The sequence below is a fragment of the Vombatus ursinus genome, unplaced genomic scaffold (assembly GCF_900497805.2).
Source record: "Vombatus ursinus unplaced genomic scaffold, bare-nosed wombat genome assembly UNPS02000749.1, whole genome shotgun sequence".
Lineage (NCBI taxonomy): Eukaryota > Metazoa > Chordata > Mammalia > Diprotodontia > Vombatidae > Vombatus > Vombatus ursinus.
Window position 1 is genome coordinate 2,351,779 of NW_020940527.1, and position 18,117 is coordinate 2,369,895.

At 44.4% G+C, this 18,117-nt stretch overlaps 1 protein-coding gene across 5 annotated transcripts in view; it reads left to right on the forward strand.

Annotated features, from left to right (window-relative positions):
• Positions 1–18,117, forward strand: part of CDH23 (cadherin related 23) — a 600,475-nt gene that overhangs the window by 311,410 nt on the left and 270,948 nt on the right. For all 5 annotated transcript variants that reach the window (XM_027858426.1, XM_027858400.1, XM_027858408.1 and 2 more), the window contains exons 10-11: positions 10,316–10,428; positions 15,793–15,981. In XM_027858426.1, coding sequence (XP_027714227.1) covers positions 10,316–10,428; positions 15,793–15,981 — 302 coding nt within the window. The remainder of the gene's footprint in view (positions 1–10,315; positions 10,429–15,792; positions 15,982–18,117) is intronic.

Consider the following 18,117-nt stretch of genomic DNA (forward strand, 5'->3'; position numbering starts at 1 on the left):
GTGTGAAAATTCTCTCCTCCTAATGCAAATCAACAACTCATATATAATGTAGAGTCATAAAGAGTTGTCTAGAACAGTGGTGTCAAACCAGGACCTGCCCAGTAATCCTGAGTACTGCCTGTTTGAGTTTGACATCAGCTTTAGGCGACTGTCCCGGGTCACCCTGAGTCACTATATGTGAATAGAATTTTCCCAAGTCTGAGGCCCGTGCTTTGTGTCTCTATTCACTATAGATCACCATCTCTGGGCAACTAATATTAATAACCTGCAGGTATATAGGGCTTGAGGGCTCATAAAACACTTTGTCCACATTAGCTCATTTGTCTCTCGCTATGAGGGATCCTATGAGGCAGGCAGTGAAATTATTCCCATTTTATAGCTGAGGAAACTAAATCTCAGAAAAAGTTGTCACTTGACCAGAAACATACCTACTAAGTGTGAGAGCTGGGATTTGAACCAGGCATCTTCTTACTCTAGAAACTAAATGTTTTACACTCTCCTGACCACAGTCCTTTAGAACTGGGTTTCTGTTGGTTGTACAGAGACTTGGGGGTGTGGAAACTCCTTTCCATCCACAGCCAGAGAGCTTAAGAGAGAAAGGTCAGTGAAATTCTTAGCCTACATCTCCAGCCTCAACTGAAAGAGCATCTGTAATCCAAACCTCTGTATGCCATATGTTTCTCATGAAGTTATTGACTCCAGCACAGCCTGTGGACAGACCTGGTAGCTGGTCCTTTTGTCAGCGGGCAGCTAAATAACAATCTTTAATTTATAAGGCATCTTGCATTGAGCCCATATCTCAAACAGGCTTCCAGATTTAATTATACATTGACGGAATTATATGGCAAGCTAAATTATAGGCCCGTGCTGGATGGTGTTGGGTCTGCACTTGAGCCAGGTAAAAATGCCTGGAAGTAGGAGGTGGGGGGGGGGGTTGGCGGGAGGGGGGGGGGGGGGGGGGGGGGGGGCTGCTCAAAAATAACTGTTTAATGGGATCAAGTTTGACAGAGAGAAGGAGAATCCAGGGCCCTCTAGAGAGGGACTTTAACCCTTTCAGACCCATAGATATTGGGTATCAAGAGTTTCAAGGTTTCAAATATCCTCGGAGAATCACAGAATGTCAGAGTTAGAAGGGACTTCCCAGGTCATTTACTCCATCTCAAACCTGAACTAAGATTCCCCCCTCCACAGCCAGGACATGTAGTTATCTAGTCTTTGCTTGAAGGCCTTCAGGATAGAAAACCGCACTATTTTCCAAGGTAGCCCATTCCACTTTCAGAGATTTATTGTTGTGACATAGCTGCTCCCTAGGTCAAACTAAAATTGGTCACTTCAATGGCCTCCATCCATAGCTCTGCCCTCTGGAACCAATCAGTAAGCATTTTACAAACATCTACTATATACCAGTCATGGTGGTAGGTGCTGGGGTTATATAGACAAAAAAAAATTTCTACCTTCAAAAAACTCATTCTGTGGATAGAGCACTGGCCCTGAAGTCAGGAGGACCTGAGTTCAAATCCAACCTCAGACCAAACACTTGACACTTACTGGCTGTGTGACCCTGGGCAAGTCACTTAACCCCAATTGACTAAAAAACAAAACAAAACAAAACAAAAAAACTCATTCTATTGGGGGAGAATGGCATGTTCACCTATAAATAAATACATAAAAAGTTACAAAATAAATTCCAGAGATGCATTAATATCGAGGGGAGAGGGAAGAGTCAGGGAGGGCCTCATGTAGGAGACAGAACATGGGCAGAGCTTTATAGGAGTTGAGGACAAAGGCAGGGGTCCTTGAAGCATTCAGGTCTTAGGGACATTCAGAGAGGACAATGAAGGCCTTCCTATGACTTTTCCTCTGAGGCCGGGACCGACACCTGACCTGAAAGAACCCAAGGTGGCTGCCCCAGGGGAAAGACTCTATGTTCTGATTCATGGAAAATGGCAGCTGAAGTAGAATTAGAGCTTAGTGGGCTCTTTTGACTTGAATATTGACATAATCATAAAGTCCCAAGGATATGCTGTGATTGAGTGGCTCTTAAGATAAATATAGCCAAAGCTCCAGGCCTGCCCGTGGTCCTGAAGGGAGCCTGTATCAATGGGGCTCAAGAAGAGCCGGTTGAGTTCAGGCCAGGGGACTTTGGGGTAACTAGGTAACTCCAACCAGGTGGGAGCAGCAGAGATCATCTCATCCACCCCTTCATCTCCTGCTCAACTGAGTCCTGGGCATAAGCCCTGGAGGGGATGGGTATTTAAGAAAGCATGGGCCCTCAAAAGTTAATTAAGAACCAATTAGGCCATAAGCTCCTTGAAGCCTGTTTACTTCCTGTCTTGGGCATGCCATTCTCTGTGCCTCATTTTCCTCTTCTGTAAAATGAAGGTGTTGAATCAGATACTCTCTAAGGCTTCTTCCTCCTCAAAATCCTGTGGTTCCACTGTGTGTGGTAGTAGACACCTGTAACTCCCGCTCCTGGGGAGGCTAAGTTGATAGGACGTTCCCACTAAGTGAGATAGTGATGTGGTAAGCCCTTGGGAGCAGTGGGACCAGCAGGCTGTCTTAGGAGGGGTAAGCCAAGAGTAGGTCAAAGCTCCCATGCCAGTCAGAGTGGGACCATATCTTTCCAGGTAAGACAGGGAAACACAGTCTTAAAAAAACCCTATGATTTTGCTTTTTTAAAATTATTATTCCTTACAGCTTCAAGCACAGATTTGGGCACACAGTAAATACTACATGCCTGCTGAATGATAATTCCAAAGATTTCCAGAGAAGCAAAGAAAGAGGGAAACAGAGTTAACTGAGATCTTTAATAGAGTGGCCTTCTCTGAGGAGTGCTGTTAGGAACCATGTCTTCTCTTCCAGCCCAGATCTTGTCCATGCTGCCCATGCGACAAAGCTCCAGGGGCCGAGAAGAGCCCAGATCTCCCTCCAGAGTCAAGGAGAAACAAGACCAAGGGAGCCCTTGACACTGGCTCTTCTCCAAAGCAGAGGAAAAGGATGGGGAGGAGGGGCAAAGGAGGGAGAGGAATTGCTGTTAGCCCAGTAGAGCAGACAAACCAATTGAAAGCCATCAGCCCATGTTGCCACACACACTGTCAACCACTCACTAAACTGCTTTTAAACTAAGCCAGACCTCTTCACTGGGTCAAGAAGCTGACAGGGAGATAACAAGAGAACAAGGAATAGAGGAAAGATTTTCATAGAGATGGGAGGGGGAGAGCTGGTGGAGAGAAGGGGGTTGGGGGAGACCAGTGACAGGCCAAGTACGTCCCTGAAAGAGGAAGAAGTGAAAAAGTCATGGTGGGGGTCTCAGTAAAGCTCTCCCTGCCCTTCCCCTCTGTTCTCCCCCAGTCTTCCATCTTGTCTCAAAAGGAAGAGATGTCCCTTTTGCTTTCCATCTGTTCTCTAGAGCTCATCCTGACAACTCCAAAGACAACTTGCTCCCTTACTTAAGCTCATAGATGTAGACCTAGAAGAATAGTCAATTCTGTAATTTTTCAGATTAAAAAAAAAAACAAATAAATGAGCTGAGGTCCAGAGACTGAGGGACTCATCAACATTCACACAGCTAAGAAGTAGCAAAAACAGGATTCCAACCCAGGTCCTCAGTCCAAACCCAGCACTCTACTCAGTAGAGTATATATACTGCAATGATTCCTTCCCTCCTCATCATATTCCATCTCTCTTACAATTGATTCCATTCCTTCTGCCTTTAGCTGTGCATAAGTCTCACCCATCTTCAAATCAACAATTCTATTCGATAAACATTTATTAAGTGCCTACTATGTGCCTGGCACATGCTAAGCCCTGGAAACCAACATACAAACAAAAAGCCCTCAAACTTGCTTGATCCTGGGCCTCCTTTAGCTTTCTCTGGCCTTCAGGGCCAAACACCACATAACAGTGGACCCACTGTCTCTACTTCCTGATCACCAGTCCTTCAGTTATGAAAGTCATCATCACCGTGGATACCGATACCATTTTTGAGGTTTACAAAGCATTTTATATATATCATCCCATTCAAAACTCACAAAAACTTGGTGAAATAAACACTGCAGGTCTTACTAGCACTTATCACAGAGGAGGCAGCCTGGTCTCAGAGAAGTAACATGGTTTGTCCAGGGTCACACAACTAGTAAATGTCAAGGGAGAAATCCAGTCCCATGTCCTTCCAAACTCCAAGAAAAGTGCTCTTTTCACCCCCAGACCCCACTCTCTGCCTGATAATCTGGCTTCTATCCTCAGCACTCTGCTAAAAACTACTCTCTCCATAACTCCTTCTTGCCAAATCCCACAATCTTTTCCCAGCCTCAATTTACCTTGTCTTCTCTTCAAGTACTTAATATGACTGACCACCCACTTCTTGAAAAATATTTCTTTTCTCTAGAGGCAGCTAAATGGTGCAGGAGAGAGAGCACTGGGTGGATTTCTAGACTCAGGAAGGCAAGCTCAAATTTGACCTCAGATACTCACCAGCTCTATGACCCCAGGAAAGACTTTCTGTCTGCCTCAATTTCCTCAACTGCAAAATGGGGATAATAATAACCCCTACCTCCTAGAGTTGTTGTGAGGATCAAATCAGATCTTATTAGTAAGGTGCCTGGCACATAGTAGGTGCTTAATAAATCCTTATTTCCTTCTTTCTCTTGTTTTTTTGTGACATAGCACAATTCTGGTTATAATAGTAAGTCATATTAATGTAACATGTTACAGTTTATAAAGCACTTACAACACTATTAAGTATGAATCGCTTACATTTATCATCTCCAAATTACAGATGAGGAAACTGAGGTTCAGGGACTCATTCAAGATCATAGAACTGGTAATTGACAAGGCTCAGGACTTGAACCCAGATCTTCTAATTCCACGTTCAAAGTTCTTTGTCCTGCACCAAAACTACTTTCCATTCTACCCCTGCCTGACTCGTCTAAAAGGCAGATCCACCCGCCCCTCTGACTGTCCCTTTTCTGCCTTCTCTTTCTCCTCAGACCACTCTATCTGTGCTTAAAATATGGAAAACAGGCTCCAACCTTGGCCCCCAGTGGAAACAGATGCTACCTCATGACTTCCCCTCTCCCTTCTGTGCCAATGACTGTCAAATCAGTGACTCCAGCCCCAGCCACATTCATTTTCACCCAAGCTCCAATTCCATATCTCCTACTGCCTACAGGACATTTCCCCTTAGACTATCTGCCATCACTCCAAACTTCAATAGTATTTAGGAATTTATCTAAATGCTTCCAGAACAGTTTATATTTTTAGCCTACACTCCCTCAAGCTGTAAAAATAAGCCTCATTGGTTTAATCTCCACTGTTTAAAGTAGGATTTTTTTTTATTCATCCAAAACTTATCTCTTTCAAGTTTCAAGTAGAGAGACTTCTCTCTCTAATGTTCTAATGAGTAAGGTTATATTCTCCCAACCCCCTACACACACATACACACACACACACACACACACACACACTCACTCACACCCCTCTACCACCCACATACACCCACTCATAACAACTTCTTAGTTTTATACACTTTACTCTTATCCTCTGCCTTGCCTACCTCAAGGGGCCTACATATTCAGGCCTCTTGGAGGTGGGGCTACCCTGGGAAGAGAAAACTTCCCCTTCCCAAAATGAAGGACCTATACCCTCCCTGCCTAGGTGCTTAGAGTTGTGATTTCCCGGAATCCTTAGATCTGGGACTGAATTTTCAGAGGCCACTCCCCGCCCTTAATTCAGCAGGGCATCTTCCTTCCCCAGTTATGAACCACCCCACCCTGGCATCAAGTATCCAAAAGTGAAGCTTCCCTCCTGCTCAGGGGCTGAAGCTGAGCAGGTGAGAGGCATCAAAGACAAAGGGGGCTGCAGCCACCTTCAGTCTGTACACCCATGGGATCTGGGTAAAGAACGCCTCAGACCAGGGGCTGGGAGTATCAGTGGTGTCACTTTCCAAGTTAGAAATAAAAACCAGCTTGGAGTGCTGCAAGGCCAGCTGCCCCTTGGGATGGGCCTGCCAGGCACTGAGGCAGGGGTCTTCAAGCTATCAGATCTCCTCTGTCTCTAGACAGCTGCTTAACCCAGTAGGTGAGGGTATAATTGCACTCTTGACATCGCTGGCCAAGGTTCTGAATGTGATCATGGCTCATAGGACCATAGAGCTAGACCTATAAGAGAATTTAGAGGCTAGGGAATCCAGCTTTTTCATTTTAAGCATGAGGAAATGAGGGGCCATAAAAGTTGTGACTTACCCAGGGTCATATATCTGTTAAGTAGCAAATCCAGGACTGAAGCGCAGGATCTCTGACTGCAATTCCAACACTTCAGCAAGGAAGTGCAATGGGCCTGGAGTCAGGAAGATCTGAGTTCAAATCAGCCTCAGACACTTACCAACTGTACGACCCTGGACAAGTCACTTAACCTCTGCCTGCCTCAGTTTTCTCAAGTGTACAATGAGGTTAATAATAGCACTCACATCATAGGGTTGTTGTGCGGATCAAATATACATTTAGTACATAGTTCTGTGAATGTTGTCTCCACCCTCTTTGAGAAAGGGAAAAAAAATTTCACCTTTCTTTGTATCTCCAGCACTTAGCACAGTGTCTGGCAAATATTAGGTGCTTAACAAATGCTTGTTTCCTTCCTACCATCCTTCCTTTCTCCCTCCCTCCTTTCCTTCCTGCCTTCCTTCCTTTCTCCCTCTCTCCCATTCATCCTTCTTTCCTCCCTCCCATCCATCCTGCCTTCCTTCCTCTCTCCCTACTTCCCTCCCATACTTCCTTCTTTTGCTGTGTTCAACAGCTATAGCCTATACCCATGTGTTTGCATATACAGAATCATATAAGGTCAGATCTAAAATGAACTATGGAGATCATCTATTCCAACCCATTAATTCTACAAATAAAGAAACTGAGGCTCAGAAAGAGGAAGTAATTTGTCCACAGCTAGTAGTAGACATAGGACTAGAACCCAGGTCTCCTACCTTATATCTTTTCCTACTGTATTTGCAGATGTGTTTCCTTTAGCAGACCAGGTAGGAACCTGGGGATAGGTTGATGCCAGCTCATCCCACTAATGGAAAAATAACTCTAAATCGATGTCCCTACTATTATTGAATTGGTGGCATCATCTTCATATACTAAGGATGGCATTTATTTTTGTATTTTTTTTATTTCTCTCCCATTCTTGTCTAATCATCAGAAAATTATACAGTACCTTTTTTCAGACACTCTAAGCTCAATATAGCATGAGCAAATTAGACTCAGGCCCCTGCCCACTGTGTCAGACACATCAAGCAGGTGAGTGGGTCAAGGGCATTCAAGCATAATTAAACAAATGGTGAAATACACAAACCAGGCCGGGCAGAAAGCTCCCTCCTAGGACCCACACGCGGCTGCTGCTCATTTTCCCCAAGAATGTAGACACTTTGAGGGAAGGGACTGTCCCACTTTTGTCCATGTCTCTCCAGTGCCTAACACAGATCCTGGAACATAATAGGTGACTAATAAATGCTTATGTATTAAGTGACAGACTGATGGAAGTTTTACATTATTACGTTCATGTTAAGGGTTAAGTGTAGTTCAGGTTGGAAAGCTAATTACCAGACTAAGCACCTCCCACTTCCTGATTGGAAAGAGCCAAGGATATTGGTCACTTCTGCTCTTGACAGTCTGAGAAGTCTTCATAGAGGAGGTGGGATTTCAGAGTCTATTTGAGCGATATAAGGGAAATGGCTTGGATGAGCCAGCACAACCCCATCCTTTCTCTCTATCCTTTCTCTCTTAAGGAGTTGAAAATAGCTCCATGCAGGATACATAAGACTTGTTACGTAGAGCAACTTTATTCCCAGTGAGGAATGCCATCCTCAAATGAAAGGTTCCATCTCTCAATGCAATTCAAAGCAGCAAACGTTTTAAGTCCCTATTATGTGTCGGACACTGTGATCTCTTCCCAGTCTGAGAAGGAATCGGGGAAAAGTCGCACCCCCAAAGCACCCCTCAGTTGAGCCTATATTTGTCACTCTCCCCTTCAGTGTGTGCTTTCTTCCTCTTCTTTCACTTTCCATGGGGCATTGGGAATGCTCTGTCCCCTCCCGGAGTCACTGGGTTGTATTCATGCCAATTCATTAGTGGGGATAGAGTTTGTAGGTGACAGCTCAGTGGGTCTGATGCATAGGCCAGGGAATTAGTCCTTTTCCATTAGGCAGGTGGCTGTGGCAGGTGAACTCTTCAGAGACTGAAGTGTAAGAAATAACAGATCATGTGTGAGGGATAGGTGGGAGGGAGGTGAAGGGCTGGGTGTGGCAGAGTGTCTAGGGAAAGGTGGATGTGTGAGGCCGTGGGTGTTGGTAGAGACTTCCAGAGGGGAGTAGAGGGGTGTATGGGTAGAGCCGTGCATGTGGGTCTGCTCAGAAAAATGTGTCTGCGTGTGTGTCTTTTGGATGGTGGGTGGCTATGTGTCTGGGAGAGCTCCTTTCAGGTCAGGCTACAAGGAGTAAAGAATAAGATCTGGGCCTGAGCCATGTCTAAGCCAGGTCCCCTGGGCAGTTCTGCAAACACTGATTATAACATCAAATCTCCCCCTCTGAGGGGAGTTGAAAGCAGGGGAAGGGCCCTTGTTTGTTCAGCTGGTTTCTTATTGTGCAATTTTATTAATAAGCCTCAGCCCCACAGGCAGGGAGTCACTCTGGGACCAGCCCCCTAAGACAATTAATTAACAAGCTTCAGACAATTAATTTGGATCTTCTGGGGATTGGAAATACCTAAAAAAAGGAGAAGATATGGCCAGAGGATTTTTTTTTTTTTTTTTTTTTTTTGGAAACTGACTACTTCCTAAGGTCTTGACCAGGAGGACCCACAAGGACTCTAGGCCCCCCAGTTAAACAATTCAGCTGACTTTCTGCCCAGCTTCTCATATATATTCTCCTCTCTTAGAAGCCTCTTCCTCAGCTGCAGAGTACCTGGATGAAGTTACCAACTGTGGGCAGCTTTTCCTTTCATTTCTTTCCCCTTTATTCCCTCCCATCCCATTGCTTAGCACCCCCAAGCCAAGTGAAAAATGATCCAGACCCTCTTCCCAGCCTGAACAAATCCTGAACAGTGTTATTGATACCTTGTGAATGAAGGAAGCAGGTGGAAGGGAAAAGAGATCAGGGGTGATGGGCTTACCACCTTGGCACCTTGTTGACTTCGGGCCCTTTTACTGGCTGTCCCCAGGTCTGGAATGTTCTCTCCTCCCCTCTGTCTCCTGGCTTCTCCCAAGACTCAACTCAAATCCTATCTTTTGCAAGAAGCCTTTCTGAGATCCCCCTTCTGAGATCACTTTTCATTTTCATTCTGTATATTTTATATGCATGATTTTTTTCATGTTGTCTGCCATTAGAATGTAAGCCCCTGGAGGGCAGGGTCTGTGTTTTTGCCTTTGTTTGTATCCCCAGCACTTTAACACAATGCCTGGTCCACCATAGGTGCTTAATGAATGCTTGTTGATTGACTGATTTGGTGCTCAAAGATGTCTCCACTACAGCTATGACTCTAAATCCACCCCCTCAGTCATAGAAGGCTTCCAGACCAGAGCTCCTTGGAGATGCCCCTGCCTTTGCATCACTGGAGGATAGTTCTGAGCATCCCTCCTGGTCCCCTGCAGGACAGCAGGGCTTCCTTTTATCCTGGCTCTACCCTATGACCCTTAAACTTATGGCTCCATCTAAGGAGCAGCCACTTGGAAGAGAGTGAATGTAGAGCCATGGGTGGAATTTTCAAAGAAACACATTTAGGCTTGATCTAAGAACAAACTTCCCAGTCATTAAAGGTGTTCACAAGTGCAGTGGGCTGCCTCAGGAGGAAGTGGGCTCCTCCCTGTTGGTGGAGGTCTTCAAGCCCAGGGTGGCTGGAGATCATAAAGAAGATTCTTGGTCAGGTACAGCTGGGGAGTATTTGGCCTTTGAGATAATCTTGGACTGAGATAATATGATTCTGTGACTCTTAAGCAAAGGAAAGAATGAGAAAGTTGTGTATAATCTGCCAGATGAGACTTTAAAGACTAGAAGGGACAAGTTGGGGAATAATGGAAAATGAAGTTGGTTGGGCAAGATGGGGCCCGATTATGGAGGGCTTGAAAGCCAAGGAGAGCTAGCTGAAGTTGATGTCAACAGCAATAGGGAGGCTCTAGAAGCTGTAGAGCAGTGGAGTAACCTATGTTATTTTACAAAGGAAACAAGCTATTCCCTGGCCAGATGAGCAGCAGAAATCACTTCCTTTTCCATAGCTCCAAGTAGATCTGAGTTGAGTGATTTTTTGCTGATAGCAGTTGGTCTCTTTTCCAGGTAACACCAACAGCATCTTTGCACTGGACTACATCAGTGGGGCGCTAACCCTGAATGGTGTGCTGGACCGGGAAAATCCTCTCTATAGCCATGGCTTCATCCTTACAGTAAAGGTAAGAAGAGCTATTCCGCATCCCGGGGGGACGCTGTGGGAGTCACCTTCCAAATCTAGGGCCAATTGGTGGGGTGAAGGGAACATACTTTACACTACACCCCAGAAAAGTGAACATGTCCTAGGTCCCCTTTGGCTTCTTGGACACTCCATTGGGAGCCTCCTTTCTTGTTTCTAGATAAAAGAAAAGGAGAGACAGGAGAACATAGCAGAAAGAGGCCTGAGCTTTGAGTCTGAAGACTTGGGTCCACATTCTGGCTCTGACGCTTACACTGGCTGTGTGACCATGGGCAAGACATGTCATCTCTCAGAGCCTCAGTTTCCACATCTGTAAAATGGGGAGAATAATACTTGCCCCCGCATGACTGTTGTGCGGAAGGCACAACTGTTTGTGTAACTCTTATTATTCAAGACACTTGATTTCTCTGAGCCTCAGGTTCCTGATCTCTAAAAGAGGGAGCTGGGCTGGAGAACCTCCCATGTTTCTTCTTGCTCTAAATCCCATGATCCTGTTACCAGCCCAGAGGGAATTTGCACCCTGCCCCAACCAGCTCAAGTGAAGGACTCTGGTGGAATTGGGATAGATGGACAGGATGATTGGATTCATGAGAACTTAGGCTTTAAGATGGAATCAGAATGCTAGGTCTGAATCTGATTTCTGTCCCAGAATTACTGTATGGTTTGGGGACATATCAATGAGCCTTTTTTTTTTAATTATCAGAATTGTAATTTCATTGTTGTAAGGAATTCCTGGATCAGAACTCCATCTACCAAAGTAGTCTGCACCTGAGATGTTTCACTTAGTCATTGGAGGCCATCAGACATCAGAGGGGGACACAGCCAGTATGTGCCAGAGGTGGGAGGAGTCAGGAAGACCTGAGTTCTAATCTTACTTGTGTTACTTAGCAGCTGCATGACCTTGGGAAGGTCATTTGACTTGCCTCAGCCTCAGTTTCCTCATGCATAAAACTAGAATGATAATAATAGCATTTACTTCATTGGGGTGTTTTGAGGCTCAAATGAGATAATATATAAAAAAGAGTTTGCACAGCTTAGCGCACTATATATAGTCAAGTCAACAAGTATTTGTTAAGTACTTACTAGGTGCCAAGTTACATAATTATCATTATTACTATTATTTTGCCACATTACTCTCAAGACTTAACTTACTGATTTTTTAAAACTTTAATACAGAAAAATCTATTTGAAATTTATCAAACTTACGTTTTTCCAGTTATAATTTTGCATTATATGAAGCATTTAATACCACGATAGTAAAAGATCTTGAGAAATTGAAATGTGATACACTTTTCTCCAAATATTTTAATTTCCACACATGTTTAAAAATACACATTAAATGCATGTTTCAGACACTCTTAACTTTCTAAAATCTCAGTACCACAAAAGACATAGAATACACTCTACAGATGGGGAAAAATCTAATTCATATATAATACTTTGCTCACCACTTAGAAGTTTATTACATGAAATGCACATATTCACTTTAAAACCCTAACTTCTGAGTCCCAAAATATTTACTGATTTTTTTTAAAAGGAGGAATAATGAGCCAGCTCTACTGTAGCAGAAAAAGTATTAGATTTGAGCCTAGGATACTCAAGTTCAGATTCAGGCTGTGCCACTGGCCGGCTGTGTGACCTCGGTCTCATAACCTCTCTCAGCCTCCAGCTCTTCACCTTTAAAATGAGAGGGGCCGGACTGTGTGATCGCCTGGTCCTTTCTGTTTATACATATGTGAACCTGAAATTGTGACCATTTAAAAAAAAAGTCCTCAGGAAGAGCGATTAAATACCAGCAACAACAATAATAATAACTCACATTTATATGGCGTTTTAAGGTTTGCAAAACGCTGTACAAATATTATCTCATTTGAGAAAAGAAGTCCTGGAGAGTTAAAAGAGAGAGACGCTCTATTAGGGTGACCACAACCTTGGGCTAAGGGTGGTCTGAGAGAGCCAGTGTGACCACAGCTAATCAAGTCCTCCCTTGGACATTGAAAGCCCCTCACAGGCTGGGCCAAGCCTTCTCACGTCTACTCCCCCCACCCCCCGTGATCCACTTCCATTGACCATCTTGCTGATCCTTACTCAGGACCCTCCATCTCTAGACTCCATGAATTTTCACTGACTGACCCCATGCCTGGAATGAGCTCCCTCCTCAGCTATGCCTCCTGCCTGCCCTGGTTTCCTTCAAAATTCTGCTCAAATCCTATCTGCTATAAAACCTACACACACACACACACACACACACACACACACACATCCTATGTGTATATATATGTATATGTCTACATATATATGTACAGAACATATACATATATATGTTGGACGTAACCGAACAACAACAATATGTGATATATATCTCTTATGTATATGTGTGTGTATATGTATATATCTTGTGTGTATGTGTCATATGTATATTCATCTTATATGTGTATGTGTCTTGTGTATATATACATATATACACATTTATACACATGTATATTTAATGTACATATCACATTTATATATGCATATATAAAATGTGTGTATATATGTTTTTTGTTTTCCGTTATGTGTTACTTTCTGTGATTCCATGGACTTCGTTCATGGGGTTTTCTTGGCAAAGATACTCAAGTAGTTTGCCATTTCCTTCTCCAGTGGGTTTTACAGAGGAGGAAAATGAGGCAAACAGAGTCAAGTGACTTGCCCAGGGTCACACAGCTAGTAAGTGTCTAAGGCCAGATTTGAACTCAGGTCTTCCTGACTCCAGGCCCAGCCTCTATCCACTGCACCACCCAGCTGCCCCATGTATATACAATATATGTATATTTATTTTTACTTACATATATAATGTATATATTGTACATGTATATATTACATATGCTATATATCTTCTGTGTATGTATATAATATACATCTTATGTGCATCTTACCTTATGTGTCTCTATGTCTATAACTTGTATGTATACAGCTGTTTGCATGCTGTCTCCCTCATGAGAACATGAGCTCCTTGGAAGCAGGGATTATTTATACCCTTCTTTGCATCCCCAGTACTTAACAGATGTTTGTTGACTGACTAACAGAACAATGGGTCCACACAATTCCTCCCAAGACATCAGTCAGACTTTGTTTGAAGACCTCCAGTGAGGAGGAGCCCTCTGCTTGCCCAGGCATCCCATTTCCCTTCTGGGTAGCTCTAGTTGTTAGGACATATGTTCTTACATGGTGTTTAAATATGTCACTCCTACTCATTGCTCTCTGGGGTCAAACAGAATGAGTCTAATCCCTTTTCCATATCACAAAGGAGGGGGGAAGGGGGGAGGGCAGGGCCGGGGAGGGGGGAACAAACAAGCGTTTACGAAGTGCCTGCTATGGGCCACACACTGTGCTAAGTACATTACAAATGTTATCTCATTTGCTCCTCATAACAACCCTGTGCTATATTATGGTGCTATCGCACCATAAGGTGCTATAATTATGCCCATTTCACAACTGGGGAAACTGAGGCAGATAGAGGTTAAGTGACTTGCCCAGGGTCACACAGCTAGTTAGGGTCTGAGGCAAGATTTAAATTTATATCTTCCAGACTCCGGCCCAGAGTTCTATCTATTTCACCACTAATATTCCAGCCCTCTTTTCTCCAGGCTACACATTCCTAATTCTTTCAACCATACCTCACATGGCATGATCCCAAAGCCCTCTGTTGCCATGGTTGGCTTACCCTGGATGCGCTGTCTGTCCTTAAAAGTGGTGCCCAGAAGAGAACACAACAGTCGAAGTGTGATCCAACCTAGTCAGGGAGCATAGCAAGAGCCGCCTGCCTGCCCAGCCCTTGACTCTAGACCATTTTTAATGGCATCCAAGGTCAGATTGGTGGGGTTTTGGCTGCCATATTGGACTGTTTACTCATATTCAATCCAATTCAACAAATGCGCCTTAAACATCTACTACGTGCCAGCACTGTGCTAGGCACTGGAAATAACAAAGACAAACACAACATACCTCCTACCCTCAGAGAGCTTGCAGTCCACTAAAACACTCAGATATTTTTTCAAAGTGTTATCCACTTTGCCCCATTTCTGTCTCCAAACCCCTCTCAGATAGATGGCACAATGAACAGAACCAAGCTTGGAGTCAAGAAGACCTGAGTTCATATCTGGCCTCTGACACCTACTAGCTGTGCAAGTCATCTAATTTCTGTTTGCCTCAGTTTCCTCATTTGTAGAATGGGACTAATAATAGTACCTGCCTTCCAGGGTTGTTGTAAGAATCAAATGAGATAAAATTGTAAAGTTCTTAATATTTGGCACATAGTAAACAATCTATAAATGTTAGCTATTATTGTTATTATTAATACGCTGTTGCAAGGGGAAGCAATGGACTGAGCCATAACTCAGTCTGGGCAAGGAGGAATGAGATGGCCAGAGGATTGGGGAGCAAAATCTCTTAGGGGCCTTGGTGAGGAGAAGCAGTAAAGTGTAGTGTATAACAGCCCAACCCCCTCCCCACTTACCCAACAACCTGACCTCTGAACACAACCTTCCTTTTAATCAAAATCAATATGGAGCTGGGTGTGTGGCTGGGAAAGCCATTTAGGAGTATGGATCCAGCCCAGGCCACAGGGTCCCAGGAGTTGGTGTGAGAGGGGCCATTGATTGAGGAAAGGGGAGGGGGGAGCAGGCAAAGTCAGGAAGCTCTGGGCTCAGGAAGTGACCGTGTTCTAGCAGGTTGGAACAGACAACCAGTGAAATTACTACACTTAACCTCAGTCAACCAGGCCCTCTGCTAATAGCCAGAAGTCAATAAGACTCCTCTCCTCTCCACTGCCCCTTCTTGCTCTTTCCTTTTCCGTCAGGTTGCCTTAACTATTTAACTCAATGGGGAAAGACGTGTTTGAGTTGTTTGAGGGGGAGCAGAGGCTGAAGAGGAGTGGTGGTTCGAGAAAATAGCACTATTGCAAAAAATCTCTGTGCAAGGGTCGATTGATACATGTCCTTGCCCTACATTGCATTGTTCTCCATTAGATAATCTTTCCTTGGAGTCCAACTCTGCCTCTCATGCACTTTTTCCTGTCCTATAGTCTCTGAGACTATATGACAGGATTCTTTCATTACTCCCTGATGCCAGCGCACTTACGGTGATTAGCATAGTACCTTGACTATAGTAGACATTCATTGAATGGTGGATTGCTGACAAATCTGTGCCTCAGTTTCCCCATCTCTAATTTTGGATAGGGCCCCTTCCTTGATCTCAAATGGGTCCTTACACATGTCCTTTCCTCCTTCTTTCTCTCTTCCCTCCCTCCCTTTTTCCCCATTCTTCCTTTGTCTCCTCATAGCTAAAATGTATTTTCTTTGGCACCCAGGGCACAGAGCTGTATGATGACCGAACCCCATCAGATGCGTCCTGCATTACCACCTTCAACATCCTTGTCATTGACATCAACGACAATGCCCCTGAGTTCAACAGCTCCGAGTACAGTGTGGCCATCACTGAACTGGCCCAAGTGGGCTTTGCCCTTCCCCTCTTCATCCAGGTGGTGGACAAGGATGAGGTGAGTCCCATGGAGCAGATACTAGCCATCCCCCAAGATATCCACGTAAGCCATTTTGCTTGGAGCCTTTAACCACCATTGCATTGTATGGGACCGTGAGTGGGTTATTGGCCATTTCTGGTGTTAACGTTCCCCATAAATAAAGGAGGGATGCCAGTAGGAAGATAAACACAACCACAGATATGCAACTTTTAGAAGAAATGCTCTCCCTAAATTACAAGGGTATTATCATAACTTTACCACCTTCTCTGTTGGAAGAATGCAAAATACTATGAAAAGAGGAGACTTTTATTTGCTTCTAAAATGCTTGGGAAGTAGTGGGCAGACATTAAGAAGGCTCTGCTTGGGGTCTGAACCCAAAGGGCCTAGCCCTTGTTTAACCCAGCTTCCCAGGACCCGGGGGTGGAGGTGGGGAGGTGGAAAAAGCTACAAGCAGAGTTACCTTCATTTGGTTCAGGCAACTGAAGAACAAGGCTATGCCCAGCTCAGATTATAACCATTGTGCCCACTTTCCTTACCTTCAGGTTGAGCCTGTGGTACCAGAAATGGAAATTGCTAGGTTCTACCCATTGGGTTTGACCTCTCCTCCTGTCCTTGCTCCCTTTACCCCCTCCTGAGAGCCCATGCCTCACCTTTTGACTGCAGCTGGAGTTCCTTTGCAGCCATTGTTAATGGCACTCCTGTTTATTATCCCTGCTCTTGGACCATTCCACTGAGAGATTCCATTAGATTTTCCAGCCCTGAGGTGATGCTCTCCAATTACTCGTCTTGTGGGCTCCTGTGATTCTTGGCTACCTTTTTCCCACTGCTCTCTCCTCCCCCTTCCACCGTCTTGCCCTCTATAGTGTCTGATTATCAAGCCATCTCCCCCTGCCACCTTCATTAACCCTTTCTTCCCACTAAAAGGTTTTGTCAACCCTAATAGCTTTATCTTCTGTTCTCGTCTCTATTTCCCCAAACCAGACTTCGGTCCCACATAACAACAGATCCCACACAGGGGAGCATGGTATTTCCAGGCCAGAAGAGAACTGCCCCGCCTCAAAGCTCATGAGTCCATCCCCCTACTTACAGATAGGACAAAATCATTGCAAAGGGATGATGATAGCCAACCATGATGGCTCATGACCACAATGCAGAGGCTGGCAGATCTGTTGAGGTTTCTGAATCACAGACAGCTGAACCATATTCAGTGAAGCATTCATTTGGTGAGCCCCTAGGAATGGGAGGCCCCCACGATGCCTAAGGAAGAGTCAACCGGCCATTAAAGTTTCCATGATGGTCAGGCCCATGAGCAACTGCTATTCCTCTAGCAGATAGGGAGCAAAACAGGGATATCCAATCTTTATTAAAAAAAGAAACATGGCTGATGGCCTGGATACCCTGTTGTAGCAGAGAATATGCACTAGGTTTGGAATCAGAAAACTTGGATTTGATTTTCCACTGTATGGGCCTGAGCAAGTAATGTAACCTCTATGGACTTTTGTTCCCTTCACTATAAATACACCAGGTGACCTCGAAGGTCCCTCCCAGCTCTCTTGATCTGCTTCTAAAATATATACATAAATGGAACTGCCACAGCTCCCTCAGTGACCCATCATCATCATCAAACACATTCACCTATTGACCACCTGCTCTATGTAAGGCATTGTGCTAGCCTCTTTGGGAGTGGGAGAAGAGTTTAAGAAACAGCCCCTGCCCATAAGGAAACATCAATGAGGAGAAGGGATCCACACTTGTAAAACAAGAGTGTTGTTGAGCAGTATACATGTGATCAGTAGATGTTATGGGGTCACCTCAGGCTGGGCTTAGCAGGAAATGTTGCATGGAGGTGATGGCATGCTAGGGAGGAAGCTTGGACTGGGCAAAGATGCAAAGACAAGAAATTTCAGTTCAATCTAGCAATTTAATATCTACTGTGTGGAAGGTACTGTGTTAGATGCTAGGGTTACTAAGATGAAAAATGGCACAGTCCCTACCTTCAAGGAGATTACAGGAAACAATAAAAGTCAGATTTAGAGGATGGCAAGCAAAAAAGTTTGGCTAGAGTGTAAGAGTTTTGATTGGGAAGGGGAGGGGTGAAATTTGAGGGTCAGATTGTGAAAAGTATTTGAACGCAAACCAGCAAGAACAGCTTTG